This window comes from Macrosteles quadrilineatus, unplaced genomic scaffold (genome assembly GCF_028750875.1).
Source record: "Macrosteles quadrilineatus isolate MER2022 unplaced genomic scaffold, UCM_ALF_1.0 Scaffold_3__2_contigs__length_128488019, whole genome shotgun sequence".
NCBI lineage: Eukaryota > Metazoa > Arthropoda > Insecta > Hemiptera > Cicadellidae > Macrosteles > Macrosteles quadrilineatus.
In genome coordinates, this window is record NW_026542596.1 from 5,370,046 (window position 1) to 5,386,616 (window position 16,571).

At 38.0% G+C, this 16,571-nt stretch overlaps 2 protein-coding genes across 3 annotated transcripts in view; one reads left to right on the forward strand and one right to left on the reverse strand.

The window, feature by feature from the left end:
* Nucleotides 1-16,571, reverse strand: part of LOC128990960 (cadherin-23-like) — a 164,377-nt gene that overhangs the window by 117,824 nt on the left and 29,982 nt on the right. The window lies entirely within an intron of this gene.
* Nucleotides 1,156-2,352, forward strand: LOC128988496 (uncharacterized). Its single transcript, XM_054409832.1, has one exon. The coding sequence runs from the start codon at nt 1,156-1,158 to the stop codon at nt 2,350-2,352; it is 1,197 nt and encodes a 398-aa protein (XP_054265807.1).

Consider the following 16,571-nt stretch of genomic DNA (forward strand, 5'->3'; position numbering starts at 1 on the left):
GAAAAAAAAAACATCAAAATCCCGGTGAAACCACTAACAAACTACGAGTTGGAGAAATATGCAAAATTACTTAAAATACCAAACTTTAGAGGAGTGTACATGAGAGATATGCTACCTTCAAACCCCAAAAAATATGAATCAGTAATAGTAAACCTGGATTCTGGAAGCGGTGGTGGCACTCATTGGGTATGTTTTAGAAAATTAGACAACAGAGTGTATTATTATGACAGTTTTGGTAGTTTGAAACCACCACCAGAGCTCTTGAGGTATTTTGGGAATTGCACAATTTACTATAATTACAAAAGAGAACAAAATTACGATTCAGTTATTTGCGGACACTTGTGCTTAAGGTTTCTTTCTAGTAATGTTTTGTCTCACGGGAACATCTAACGTTTTGTCACATGAACTAGCATATCCAATAGATGTAAGTACCGGGGATTGGGAGCTTGGTCTGGTCGATTTAACAACTTACAACTCAATTCCCAACATTGAAACAAATATCAATGACAAGTTTTACTATGGTGAAAACAAAAAGGTCGTTATTCCCGAGGGAAGCTATGAGATCGAGGACATAGAAAAATATATAAAATCTAAATTAGGTGAAAATATTACCTTCTCATTAAAAGCAAACAATAACACTCTACAAGCAGAATTGTGTTGTAGTGAAAAAGTTAACTTTTCGGAAAAAGACAGTTTGGCACAGGTGTTAGGTTTCAAGCCAGGTGTATACGAAGCCGCAACACTTCACACATCAGACCTGCCAATTAATATAATTAAAGTGAATTCCATACGTGTTGAGTGTAATATCAGTCGAGGCTCGTTTTTAAACGGTATAGAAGGCCATGTCATACACCAGTTTTATCCTGCAGAACCTCCAGGGTATAAAATAATTGAGATTCCAAAGAATGTGATTTACTTGCCTGTCATCGCTCAAACGATAAACAACTTGTCTGTATCTTTAAGAGACCAGGACGGTAATTTGGTTAATTTTCGTGGAGAGCCTATATGTGTAAGACTCCATCTCAGACGTAGAGATGGGAATACTATTTAGAGAAATAACTACTACACAAAAAGTCAGTTCATCAAGAAAGACTGACCAGTTAAGTTGTAAAAATATACGTTTTCTACGTTCTCTCGGTTTTAAAGTAGTAAAAAATGGCAATGCTAGCGATAGAAAACGCTGCTATGTACGATGACTCTGTCACTAGTATGGAGTATCATAATCATCAACCATACGTCTCGTGTAGCTATAGAAACAACGACGAAGTCAGAATACCGATCTTACAACAGGATATTCTTACCTTGCCGTTTGATAGTTACGTTGTCATTCACGGTAAAGTAGAGGCAACTAAAACAACAGGAGCGACAGCATTAGATGTTAATTTAGTAAACAACGGTATCGCATTTTTGTTTGACGAGGTTCGTTATGAGATCTGTGGTAAAGAAATCGATAGGACTAGAAATGTGGGAATCACGACGACTTTGAAAAATTTGGTTTCCATCCGGGAAGAAGAAAAAAACGTGTTACAGAACGCCTGTTGGTTCGGGCCTGGTGAGACAGTGAATGTTAAAGACTTTATATACTCCATACCGCTTAGACTTCTTTTAGGATTCGCAGAGGATTATAGAAAGGTAATCGTCAATAGTAAACAAGAACTTATTTTATTGAGGTCCTCGACCGACCTGAACGCCGTCAGTACGTCTGAAGCTGGTACTTTAAAATTGGAAATCGTAAAGATATACTGGCGTGTGCCTCATGTGATGGTAAACGATTCGGCAAAACTCAGACTTTATAAGTACATCGAGAAAGACCCACACATTCACATACCGTTCAGACAGTGGGAAATGCATGAGTATGCGAATTTACCTACGACCAGTGATTCCTTTTCCTGGCCTATCCGTACGACCAACCAGTTGGAAAAACCGAGGTACATAATTGTCGGCTTTCAAACAGGTAGGAAAAACGACATCACCAAGGATATGTCACAATTCGATTCTTGTGACGTAAAAGATATAAAAGTGTACCTAAATTCGATATACTACCCTTATGACGCTCTACTCTCAAATACGGCGTTGTTTTACGACGCTTACGCAAATTTTCAAAGTTCTTATTACGGTAGAGTAGGCTCACCGATATTAAACTTTACAGATTATACAACAAAATGTCCCATTTACATAATCGATTGTTCGAAACAAAACGATTCAATGAAGACAGGCCCTGTCGAAGTGAAGTTGGACATTCAAACTAACAAAAAGTTTCCCGCCAACACTTGGGGATATTGCCTCATCATTCACGATTGCCATTACACTTACACGCCACTAACCGGCGACGTGCGAAAGATCTCCGTCTGAGACGCCGCCCAAGGCCAACTGGTTATCCGGGTCCGGGGTCGAAGGCCGAGGTCGAGGGCCGAGGTCCGGGTTCGAAGGCCGGCCAAGGTCTAGGCGCGCCACACAGACACGTGATCACCTTGTGCTGTCGCCTTGTAATTGAGGAAACTGAGCTGAAAATATTAATCGCTCGCAGACCTCTGATCTTGACGGGATAATTTTGCAAAATTACATCAGAGACATGGACGCCAAACGAGATATAGAAAACCATCCGGCATTTATGACGGTCGAGAACGAGGAACTTTTAAGAAAGAGACTTAAAGTGTTGAAATTTTTAAATCGTCTCGACGATCATATTGCTCGTCACAATCTAACAGAAAGAGTGGACACCGCCGGGCCTGACGAGTTTTCACATTACAAAGAATGCGTTGAAAGTGTACAAACAAACGAAACCGGAATTGATGTAGTAGATACTTGTAAATGCTGCTTAGCGGGTATGTACCGCTGTCGCGCTTTGCAAATACTCGACGAAATACACTCGATGGTGAATCAAAGTGAAAAAGACGTGTTGTTTCGATTCAGTCGCCATGGAGACGCCAAAGAGTGTTGAAGACCAAAAGATCGCGCAGGAAGGAAATCCAGAGGTAAGTGAAAATATTGAAAAACATGACAAGCTCGCGTTTATAAATCTAAATCTTTTTGACGAGGACATGGTTTTGATAAAAAAACATAAAATTAACGGAAGAGAACCTGTAAACTTTATCGACTTGTCAGATGTTCATTTTTTAACAATCGAATTCATTACACGCTCTCAACTAAAACAAGAGTACACTGAAAAGGAGTTGGAAAATATTGTAAATGAAATGTTTGAATATAAAGGAATCGGTTTGAGATTTTACAGTAGTTATACAGCTGAAATACCATATAACCCGAAGCGTGTGATGTACACGGATACTAGTAAAAAGTCACCACTCAACGTTTACAAGTACGGGTGTTTAAAGTACCATTTGGTAAATCGGTACTCTATCTTTAGTCAAAATATCAACAGGGGATCGGAAAATGATTGGTACAAAAGTGATAGTTGTTCGGATACCGAGTCTTTGCAGTTTACCGATAGTGACGGGTCTATGTCTGCAATAGATGATGAAGATGATGACGATGATTGTGAATATGATGATGATGATGATGATCACAACGAATAGACAATAGGGGTGGGGGTACATATGTAGGAATTGTATAATTGTAAAAATAAATTCATTCGAGGATCAGTCTGTGAGCCATGGAGTTCGAGAAAGCAACTATTCTTTCAACACAACAGCCGGCGGAGCAGGAGGAGGTGGAGGAGACCACGGGTCAGATCGAGGTAATGACCGCGAAAAAACCCAGAAGGAAGAACACAAAGGTGCCCCTTCCTCGTAGCACTATAAGAGAGATATTTTTAAAAAGTATTTTCTATTTGGACAAGGACTGTTCTAAATTCATAGTAGTCGGATATTTTGAAAGTTTAATGCGTACTGTAGGAGTATTATTTAAAACCGGGAAAAGCTACATCTTTTGGCCCTATAGTGCTTTTAACGATTTAGCCGTTCATTTTGATGAAATAACATCCTCTTTGACTGATGAAACTAAAAAAGGTTACAGTGTCACGACTAATGAAGGGGGATACACATTGAAAGTAAGAAAGGTGTTTGGTAATCTCTATGTGTCCATTCACGACAAAGAACGAGTGATTCTCTTAAACCGTGATGAGTGGGATCAGTTCGTGCGCAGTCTCCACGAAATCAAAAAATACCTTGTCGAGCTATTTACCAACGAAGAACTGATTCGAATGTTCATAGACCGCGTTTTGATCTCACAGGAGGAGGACGACGCTATTCCACCCGCGGGTTTGCCTACACATTTTGTAAATAAATTAGTTGACGAAGTTTTGTTTTTCAAGAAATGGTTAATATGGGATCAGTAGAGCAGCAGCAGCAACAAAAGCAGGAGAAGGGCGAGGACGATAATAAAACTAAGGGACTGTCAGCAATAGTTGAATTTCACGGGTTCAAAGATAATCAAAATCGTTTTATAATCAAAGAGTTTGCTATAGTGAGTAAACATTTTCACACACATTTAGTTTTTGATGCTCCTTTTAACGAATCATTTTTAAATAATAAAATGGTGCGATCAGCCAGGTGGTTAACGAGGCATTTTCACTTCATAAAATGGGATACTCAAGGTATACCATACGATGAAGAGTTAATCCGAACTCTTTGTAAACCATTTGCTACACTTTACACCAAAGGTAGCGAAAAAGTTAAGTTTCTTAAAGAGTTTCATGTCAATGTTGAAGCTATCGAAGAATCGTATACGAATTCTTCTTCTTCAAACTTACAGATGATTTGTCTTTTACCTCAGCACAATGGTGGGGGTAAATGTGCTCTGCGCAGTGCCAAAACATTTTACAAATTAAAATTCGAAAACTAAATTCATTATTTCATCAGCCACCAAACAAGATGGACACAAACGCTTGGGATATTCTCTCCTCCGAACCAAAAGAGCCGGTAGGTGTTTTAAATGATAAAATTATAATGAGATTTGCCGGATTTCTCAACTGGGATTTACTGTCAACTCATTATAATTTTGATATTGAATTGCTTAGAATGTATTTTCACAGAATTAACTGGCACATACTTTTAAAAAGATGCCAAATCGATGAGAAAATTCTCAGAGAGTTTGCATCGTATTTCTCTGCCGAATGTTGGTCCATTATCAGTGAAAATCAAACCCTATCCGAATCATTTATTCATGATTTTGCAGATAAAGTCGATTGGACTAACATTGCTTTGTACCAGGTAGTAAGTGGGAAATTTCTTTGTGATCACGTTAGTTTCATTTCTGAATTGAAAAAGGTTCATGGAAACAACGATGAATACGTTCTCGTTATTACTAAGAAAAATAAAAAGTAAAAAAAAAGTTAGATTAGCTCTATTGTAAATATGATTTCTATTGATGTAAATATACTTTTCAGATGTAAAATTGCTGTGTGAGTTGTGTGTGTGTGTGTGTGTGTTTGTGTGTGAGTTTTAAAAACCAAAGAGTCTGTCATCCTGTCAACAGTTGTAAAATCCTATACGGAGAGGTTGCCTTAAAAAGCATAAAACGTAATATGTTTTCCTCAGACCAAACCAACACTATTACTCACAGGGTTGCCGTAAAAAGCATAAAACGTGATATGTTCCCCCTGGTTTAATGTGTTACAAAAAAAAAAAAAAAAAAGGTGAAGTCATCCGTTTTAGGTTAACTTTGACAGGAAACAAAGTTGGGAATAAGCCCCTGTAAAACCGTGAAATGTGTTTTCTTTGTGACAACTCTAGTATGGGTGTGTGTGAGTATGAACAAACATTTACACAGCATTTTTACAACTGAAAACTACTTAATGTAATTTAACTCTGGGGGTTGTGGTAATATTAATGTAACTAGGGTTGGTCAAAGCATATGTTAGTCCCTCTTGACTCCAGAGGGTTAGGCCTCCAGGGGAAGCCTCTGGGTAAACAAAAAAAGAACGCGCCATGACCCTACCTCATGGGTGGTGTGGAAACTTGGGTCAAAAATATAAATAGGAGATAGCGTTTTGTCTTTTGCTAGCTATCTCTATAAGTGAGGCCCCTTACATAATAACTATGCCTTGTCTCAGAATGGCGGGACACGCCTGACCTTGTAGAGCCTTGACGTTAAGAAGCCAGCGCTATTTAATACGCCCGCAATCGTTGCAAGCCTCAGTCGCTTCAACATGACCAAGCTAACTTCTACAGCTGTGCTCTTCTACATGCTCTTCATAGTGACCTGCTGTGTCGCTATCCGACCCCCGAATCAGGTATGTGATTTTACAATATTTTAAAAACTACCTGTTTAATAATTCTCCTAATACGCTTATAAATTAACCTTTGCAACAAGTTATTAACAATGTTATAAATATACACTATTCACTATTAAAGATTCTCCATTAACCATAACCTGTTTTTTTATATTTTTTTTTATTTTTATTATAACATAATCACTAGTACGTTCACATATAAATGGGTTTACTCTTTACTAAAAATCTAAAAGCTATCAAAAAACATAAGTTAAATTTTATAAAGAAATTCTTTTTAAATCAGATCTATATTACAAACATTATTTTTGACTATTTTTATGTAGCCTCCTGCTCCTCAGCAGTCCTCAGACGACAGGGATCTCTTTGCACCAGAAGAGAACCTTGACATGGTCGAGGAGATCTCCAGCGAAGAAGATGATACAACTGACATAGAAAGGGAGGAGAGGGATGTTACACAGCAGATGCTAATTAAGGCACGCCGAACTCTGTTGTTGACTGAGACGCTAGACTCAATAGATGTCGAGTATCATCAGGCTTGGACGAGAGTTCGTCAAAGCCTAGATAGGCTCATGCCTCACTTTCGAGGTCCAGCCTCGAGCGTATGTATTTAATAATAATAATAATGCAATTTATTTTACATAGAGTATTGATTTATATTATCAAACTGACTATATTTATCCAAATAATGAGTATGTATTTATTCAAAAAATATTTAACTATGGTTTATCAAGATATTGCTTCAATGGACTAGCAATAGTTATATTTTTACAAAAATGATATTTACTATGATAATAATTATTCAATATTTCTCCTTCTTTAAACATAATGTATGAATTTGGGTTGAGTCACAACTAGGATTTTTAACACTTCAAAGAGATTCATGTATAGGTATTTTCAAGAGCACTATTATAATTTTCAGGGTAACCCCCAGGCCTGCGATGCTGCAATGGAGGACTTTATTACAGCCATCGAGAATCTCCCCGACCACCTGAGAGCTCGGTTCCGCAGGAGTTTTATGGGTCTTCGGCTACCCTCAAGAGCCAGGCAGCAAACTGCAAACCCTGCCCCGACTCCATCGACCTCCCAAGCTAGCGAACCGGTTGACGAGAACCGACGAGTTCTCCCTGCCTGGATGCAGAGGATCCTGGCAGAAAATCAAGCTTCTTCTTCTTCATCAGGCTGGTTGTCGGTCAGGAGGACACCATCCAATCAGGCCCAGTCAACCAATGCTCCTCCTACCCCTACCAGCTCTCGACGGCCCAACATCCTGCGTCGCAGTTCGGAACAACCAACCTCAAGACCTATAGAAGAGGAGGAGGACGACGAGGACGTTTTTGCCTTCCCACCACCACAACGGAACCGACCCACACCCCTACAAGACATAACCAATCACCGTGTAAGTTTCTAGAAGACTATAGGTACAGACAAGTTATCAACAAATCGTTTTAAATAGTAAATGACTATAGGTACAGACAAGTTATCAATCATTTGTTTTAAATAGTAAATACTAATCGTCTTTAATTTTTTACAGAACCAGAATGTCAATATTGCTACCACTAGCAATGCAGCAAATCAGCCTCAGAGAACAGCTTCTACAGACCCAAGAAGCTTCTGGGGGTTGTGTGGGTACTGCTGTGGTATGCTCCAACATTCTGGAGGTTACATATCACCAAACCAGCTACTAGTCTCCAAACGCATCTTGGACAGGGTGGACAACACTGTGACGGTATGCATTTTACATAAAACATGCATGTTTTATATATTTAGCACGACTAACCTGTTGTTAAACTCAAATTCCAAACAGTTCCTAACATATTGTCTGTATACTAAACATTTTTTAATTCCAAACTCTAAGACTCTCTGTTTTATTTTACAGAACACCAATGCAGAACTAAGGGAGGAGTGGTGATGTGACTGGACAGATCCAAGAGCATCCAATGTAGTGAGACAGTGGATACAGAAGCTTCGAGATCTACTTGTTTTCGTCAGCTACTTTGTGGCTCGGACGAGTGCGATCCAACAGCAATTGTTAGCTGCTACTGTCTTCAGAGAAATTTATCATTCCCTGACGACAGCCTTGGCAGCAGACAACAGGTTGATGCGATCGTATGCGGCTGAACACAGGAATGACGACTACAACGTCTATGACCACACAAGACCATCGATGGACCCAGGGCCAGCCCGAGAACAACATCTTGAGTGTCCGATATGTATGGAGTCTACTCCATCAGTGGTACTGATACCGTGTGGGCATATATTTTGTGGACCCTGTTTGCTATTTCTTGGAACATGTCCAACATGTAGGAACGCTTTTGAGGCGAAATATAATATTTATTTTTAAAAAAGTCTTTTCACTTTGCTCAGTAAACAGTTTGCAATCGATTTTATGCTTACCGATAAACTATAGATTTAAAAATTGATACATAGCTCACAAATGGATGAAAATGTAATTTTATATCATTTTATACTGTTTATTATATTTTACCTCAAATGCATTCCTGTATGTTAATATTATTTTTAATTGTATATATGTATATCTTAGTATTCAAGTACTCTTAGTTTATTATATCATAGACTTGTTTAACTGATTTTAAGGGAAATAAATATATTCTTATTCTTGTTATATATGTAAAAATAACTTTTGTTAAGTATTAATGATTTTATATATAAATCTTAATAATCATTTATTAACACTATTTCATAAATGTTATGTAACATGTGTAAACATCTTTTAGTATAATAAACACATCATTTTTTATTCAACCATATTTTTACTTTCACTCTCCTTTTTGACATTTTACCATACTATAAGAATCATGTTATTTCAGTTTTTCAAAGAATGCAAAAATTAAAAGTAACAAAGAATATTCCATCCATACAAGATGGTAATTAGCACTCGTTAATCAACATGAAATAATTGATGTGGTATCATCGTGACAACAGTAACATCTCAAATAGTTCAAAGTACCAAACATATTATTATTAACATAAATGAGGATACAACTATGAAACAACCAAGCTTGTACAACTATAAGAGTGACATTTCATATAATTCAGTTAAACCTAGTGGAGAAAAACAGAACCATAGTATTAACACACTCTAGTGGACAACAGACAATATCAGCACACTCTAGTGGAGAAACGCAGAACCACAATCAATTTAATATAACCATAAACAAACAAAAATACATCAATAGGTTTAGAGACCAGTCGACCTAGGTATCAACACACTCTGGTGGAGAAGGACGGAACCACCTTTTTTTCCCAAAACAGACGATATCAGCACACTCTGGTGGAGAAAAGCAGAACCACGATCATCTCGTGCCAAAGAAAAAAAAAACATCCACGATACCGACCCCCGATGCCGGCCCTCGAAGCCGGCCCTCGTATACGACCTCGACACAAAGTCTAACATCGAGCGCCGTGGCTCAGTGGTTAGCGTTTCGGCTTCTCATGCCGCCGGACCAGGTTCCATCCCAGCTCCCGCCAAACACTTTTTGCCCTACTCCTTCCGCCATCTTTGTGACGTCATCGAGCTCTCGACCAATCAGAACGCGGGGCTCAATGCGGGGGATTTCTACTCTTATACCATACTGAATCCAAAATTCAACACTGGTACCATAAAAAACTATATAATTTGTCTTCATCCTATCCATAGGATAAAGTAATAACGGAGAATGGCTAATCTATGCTGTTGATCAGTGTAGATGACATAAAAATCACCTTCTTATCGAAAAGTCAATGCTGGTATTATCTACTTAGTACAAACCAACTCCAAAGAAATTTGTAAAATAGCCGTCACTATTTCGACAAAAACAAAGTCACCGTTGATTTAATTAGCCAATAATTACAGCTCGATGACGGACACATTGTCACGCACTACATTCGCATTTCCGACCTCGATAGCCATAACTGTCGGACATCGCACTTGCTGACTCCTCGTTTGATCGAATTTCGGACAAAAACTCTATTGACTTGTTGGTTTAGGATGAGTCAGCCGTTGACGACCGTTGACGATCCGGGACGTAGCCGTTAACGACCGGCCGACCGTCAAATCGCACGTAGCACAGTCACGTGCGTCCGACACTTTTACTCACGTACAACGCAAAAACGCGCAACACTCGATTGAAAATTGGAAACCAATTTTTGAATAGACTTTCCATATAAGGTGTTCTGAATGGATAAAGGGATTATATAGGGACCTTTAGTCTCAACGAAGAGTAGTACTCAATATGACCCGAAGGTGTATTTTTATTATATGTTTCGATGAAGACATACCAAACTAGCTGACATTTAGTAAATTTAAAGGTGGCATCAATGAGCCATTGAGCTTATATGTAAGCACTTTGTTTGTATTTTTAAATGATAATACCTCAAATCTGAACTTCCGTCATTCAAATTATGCAAGCTAAATTTAAAGGTGCTTCGTAGTAAAATAAATAGGCATGTAACGTTTCAATGTGTTCTTTATCATCTCTAAGCTATGATAAAAATAGAAAATTATCAAAAACTTTTTTCGTATGACTCAAATTTTTGTAAATATGTTTATTTACTGACTTTGTAAGTGTTAGGGATAGCTCAAATCGCGTTACAGATCAATCGCCTTAGCCTACTTGACATCTTATAAACATTATTATCCACAGTGAAAAATTACGCACAAGGATTAACCTGTCCTAAAGGTTTCCTTCTGTCTATTAGATCTTCATGTTAATACGGTGATTTTGCATTTAATTTTAAATCAGAAAAATATGTTTATGCAATCAGTTTATTTAAGAATATCAAAGAAACTTTGACGAACCGTGAGGCAGTAAGGATTGTCATTTCTTACGTACAATATGATCAAATGTAGTTTAATTATTCTTATAAGTGCTATAACCAAATGTGGGCGTCAATTTCACTTTGGCTTTTACCGTCGATTCCACTCCAACTAAACTAAGATACAACAGTCCCATTTACTTAGAAAGACACAGACACAAATCACTCTTTACTCAACACATCATCATCCCATTCTCAACCAATTTGACATTCCTCTTAAGAAATCCTCCGAGTTTCCCCTGTTTGTCACCGCGACATGCCTCAGAGAGAAGCTACAAGACACGAGAAGAGTAGAGAGTAGAGAAGAGACATGCAGAAGGCATTAGACTGTAGATGTAGACGGTAGACGGTACAGCCCCATCACACATCTACTGGCCCAGTTGACACGGGCTCTCTCTCCAGTCATGCTTCATAATTTGACAAAAAATGCACAGTTAGTGGAACTGGGCCGTGCAGAAAGTGTGGACTGTAGACTACCGTCATTGTACACTTATTAGACAGACAGGTAATGTGAAGTAGCTAGGCGTACAAGGTAGTTTGAGATGGGTCATTTCAAAAAGTGCGTCACCATTATTAAAGTTTGCCCAATGCAAATTATGTTAGGTTAGGTTCCGTTAGGCTATGTTAAATTACGTCACCTTAAGTTGCATAAAGAAATGTTAATATTGGCGAGTATCTTTTTAAGTGTGTGAGGTATCTGAGTGGTTATAGTACTCGCTTGAAAATTATAAAAAAAATAAAAGGTTGCTGGTCCGAAGCTGAGAAAAACCAGTTCCTTTTTACGTGTAAAATTGGCTTAGCTGTCCTTGATCGATTTCAATAAATCCGCAATTACTAGGATATCATTGAACAAAGCAACACATAACATTTCACTTCAATCTACACTCATATTGCATTCATATTTAGCATAAATAACGTGCTTAGTTGTGTTCTCAAAAGTCTGACCCACACCCACATACACATAATAGATATGCAAAGTTGCATGCACATCATGTATTAGCTAAGCTCTAACGGAACAAATTTTCAAAATTACTTCAGGCTTGGCTTAGAAGGATAAGCATTGTCACATAGCTAAAACCTTTGACTATCAATACAACTTCAGTATCCAATAGTCAATGCTAAAACGCAATAAAAATGGTACCGTAATGATAACGATAGCAATAGCGATAGCAGAACAATGTACTGCGCGGAGATGGAGAAAACATAACAACTATTACACTGTCTGACTGGATTGCTGTTTAGTCCTCAAAACGTTGATGGTGACTCACGCTCTTTGGGATTAAACTATTGGAGATCCGTAATAGCTGTGTAGAAATTAAATGATGGAATAATATTTTTGACAGCTCTGTGGTTGAAATCAGCTAAAAATGAGACTTAGAATAAGTGTTATCACAAAGTAGTTCCCATCACAAATGTAAACGTCGGTTCCGGCTGGTACTCATTAGTTGTTGATACCGATTGCCGCTCGAATTAATACTTTGAATGTTGAACGACTAACTTACAATGACTTTCAAATTACAGTTATACATTTTGTCTACGCCACTGGCATTGTTACGTATTTGTTTAGCAAATGGCCCAAACCCTTTGTATTGTTGCTATGTACCTAACGTCGACCTTTTTTAAATAGCACCATTATTGATGGCTGAATGACAATAATAATTAGCATCTGCAGAAACTATCTCGCTTTGAATCAAACCAGCGCGACCTTCCAATCCCAGACCCAGACTATGTATGGTAGTATACAGGGTGACCGTTAAGTCTTAGGACGACTTTATAACTTTTAAACGACAAACGATATCACAACCACATTTGGTATGCCGTTACTGGAAATTGTAAGCTACTTTTCTGTGTACATGGTGGTTGGATATCACCTTTGGCGGATGGCCCGTCGGGGGTCAGAAGAAAATCTTTAATGACAGCCTATGTTGAGTAGTACATCATTTTAAAGGTCTACTTCAACTGAAAACAATGCCGCAAACCGCACTTCAAAAGGTTGATCCTGCGTAAAATGGCAGATGTTCAAAGATTTTCAAAATTAGCCAATTTCTTTAAATTAAAACAATTTGTTAAATATTTAAACAACTGTCATTTTTTAACGGATGGTCCTTTTGAAGTACGGTTTGCGGCATTCTTCTTTGCTTAAACTTCCCTTTAAAATGATCCCCATAACTTCACATTCAGTGATCCAAATAACTCTTCAGGGTGACGGCCCACAAGGAGTCGGAAGTAAATCTTGAGTGGAAGCATAGGTTGATATGCACATCAAATTAAAGGTATTTATTAGTAGAATACAATGCCACAAACCGTACTTCAAAAAGAACCATCCGTTAAAAAATGACAGTTCTTTAAAGATTAAAAAGTGTTTTAATTTAAAGAAATTGGCTAATTTTAAATATCTTTGAACATCTGCCATTTTGCACAGGATCAACCTTTTGAAGTGCGGTTTGCGGCATTGTTTTCAGTTGAAGTAGACCTTTAAATGATGTACAACTTAACATAGGCTGTCATTTGAAGATTTTCTTCTGACCCCCGACGGGCCATCCGCCAAAGGTGATATCCAACCACCATGTACAGAGAAAAGTAGCTTACAATTTCCAGTAACGGTATACCAAATGTGGTTGTGATATCGTTTGTCGTTTAAAAGTTATAAAGTCGTCCTAAGACTTAATGGTCACCCTGTATATGGTTAATGCTGCCAGTCTGTGGCCTGAAGTACAGAAGACACCGCCACAGCGGGGGACTCCCTGGTAGGATTACCACTGATAGACCAATCCACCAATCAGACTCTGCAGGGAGTGAACTCTTCTGAGCAATTCTTGTCTACTTCCCACGGCCAACAAGCGACTTTCCTCAGATTCACTTTTAATGAGACATCCTCAAATGGGATTGCTGAGATCGAAATCGTATAAAATACTTTCTGCTGCCAGCTTTCAGTTAATTATTGTTCTGGTATTTTTAACCGTGGGGAAAATAATCAATGGTTCATAAACTAGATGGGGAATTTAAAATTGTAGGCTACATTTGACTAGAAACGAGCTGCTTTGCAACAGGAAAAAATGTGACCAAGATAGCCATTAAAGTGTATAAGTGCTGGTGCTGATGTGTGTTTTAAAAATACAGCAACTCTATGATTTGATTTGAAAAGATCTTACTAAAAGAATCTTACTTACTTTCAAACCCCTACTTTTGATGTTAATAGATCCAAAAAAATATGACAACATACCTTAGTGTAGCAATAGGTACACATAGGTACGCATTGTTTCATATTGATGCTTCATGAATGATATGTTTTACCATAGTTCTTCAATTTTTGTCAATCCTCTTTACATGTAGCTTACTATATAAATTACAAAATGAAATTTTGAGCAATACTTTACAAAACATATACAACCTTTCTTTAAAACCAAACATAACCCTCTTACTAAATAATGGCACATCATTTCCCCAACCTACGAGGAATAACCAAACACCAGTTTATTGCATTGACCAGCTGTTTCATTAGATAAATTATAAATCACTAGCAGAGTACCCGTCCTTCGTACGGGGTTGGAATATAAGTATAAAATGCTTATTGCAGTTATACTCAAGCTTTGCGATTGCAATGGGTGGAGGACACAGTTTGATAAAATTTGCTTTTTTAAATTTACAGTATTCTATAGTATTACACATCTACCATAGCCATAATGTTCTACCATTTTACCTAAACAATAGAGAAAAATAAATTATCAATTCGCAAAATATCACAAATTATTCATGAAATGAAAAACATATACATAACTGTAAACAATCCTACTTTGACAGTTCTCATTGCGAATCACAGTTTTTTGTTGCTGCTTAGTTCAAATTAGCTGTTTTCATAAATGCAAAAAAAATATAGTGCTGCACCCTGTTGGTAAATCTTATAACTTTTTAATGCTTTTCCATATCATAGAACCAACTTTTTTAGTTGAAACTGCTGACTAAATTCTTTAATTCCCTTTAAATATGAATACTCATAAGGTTAACATGGGGAATTACAGAGCCACTGGGGCGGAGCCCGAAAGGATTTTTGAGATAAGAATTTACCTATATGTTAATCGGGAATGTAAGCTATCATCATGCCAAATTTCAGCCCAATCCGTCCAGTGGTTTATGCGTGATTGAACTTCAAACAAACAAACAAACACACAAACTTTCACATTTATAATATTAGTAAGATTTAAACTTGGAAGCATGTATTTAGAAATCGGCCTGTGGGGCTGAGTGCAAGAGATTTGTTCATACCACAAAACATTATTCTATGCTCAGTGGCTCATACCAACAATTTTCGGCTTATGGGTTATTAATTACAGAAATATATTGCTAACACAGTGCGATGAATTGATCTAAGTCAGAATGGGCTGGAGTTAAAATCGTAGTGAATTTTTTTGATCTTGAACAAGAGAGGAAATTGTGTAATAATCTCCAAGTTATTGCATAAACAAACATGAGGCAAACGATTGTTTTCACAACCAATTCCTTGAAGCTAACGGCGATGATACAACTATATCATCATTTCCAGCAGAGTCCCTGTTCCCGGTGGCCGTGGGGGCAGGAACCACGGTCCGTGGGTCGCCGGCAGGTGCACAGTGTTCACGCAGGCACGCATAGCTGATAACAGACATGATACCTCCCCTCCCTCAGCACACTCACATAGCTAGGTCGACAAACCAACTGTGTGCAGGTATTAAGTTGATGAGTAGATACATTTAGAATCGCAACCATTGAACGTGGGACTCTAGCTACAGTAGATCTCAATTGTCCGACATTTCGTTTTATCCAACCTTACATACAGAGGATCAATTACCATGACATTAGACGACGTAGAAGATACGGAGAGTCCACCCCTGTATGTACTCGGAAGATATGCGCCAACCGCCAGTATATGTACTTACTGATTATTTTTACTGTTCAGTTTTTTATGTTTTTTAGTGTTATTTTTATGATAGTGTATCTAAATTCGGTTCAAGTCCATCCATTGAATCAGACTGACCTTTAACCACACTTATGTTCCACTCTAACAACACAATTTGCCCCATAACAGATCCTTCGCAACCGCGAAATCACGAATAATCCACGGTCTATGATTACTCTAATGACAGCGACAGTAAAAGTGTTACATTTAACAAGTTCGTGATGGTTAACCACGATTGTTGGATCTAGATAGTCGTAACTAGAGGGTGGGGCTAACAAAGGATAAGCGACGACATCTCGCACCATCTGTGTTCTGTTCCGGTCTACGGCGTCGGCTAACTCACGTCAGTCTATCGCGCTTTTTGTATTATAAACTGCAAGAATAATGACAATGGTTGAGTCGGACGTGTTTTGTTAGACCCGCGGCGAGCAGCATCGCGCCATCAGTTTAATTCGACTCGCCGTTTGGTCGATGTTTAAGTTGTTCAGTATTGTTTGGTTGCGATTAGTGTGATTTATTGTCATGAAACAATGGTTTTGGTCCTCGCTTGATTGATATAGGCCTACTGCTTCTGGGTAGAATTTGCATACGATAAATTGTCTGTTGTTACACTGATTTGTAACGGTTTGCAAC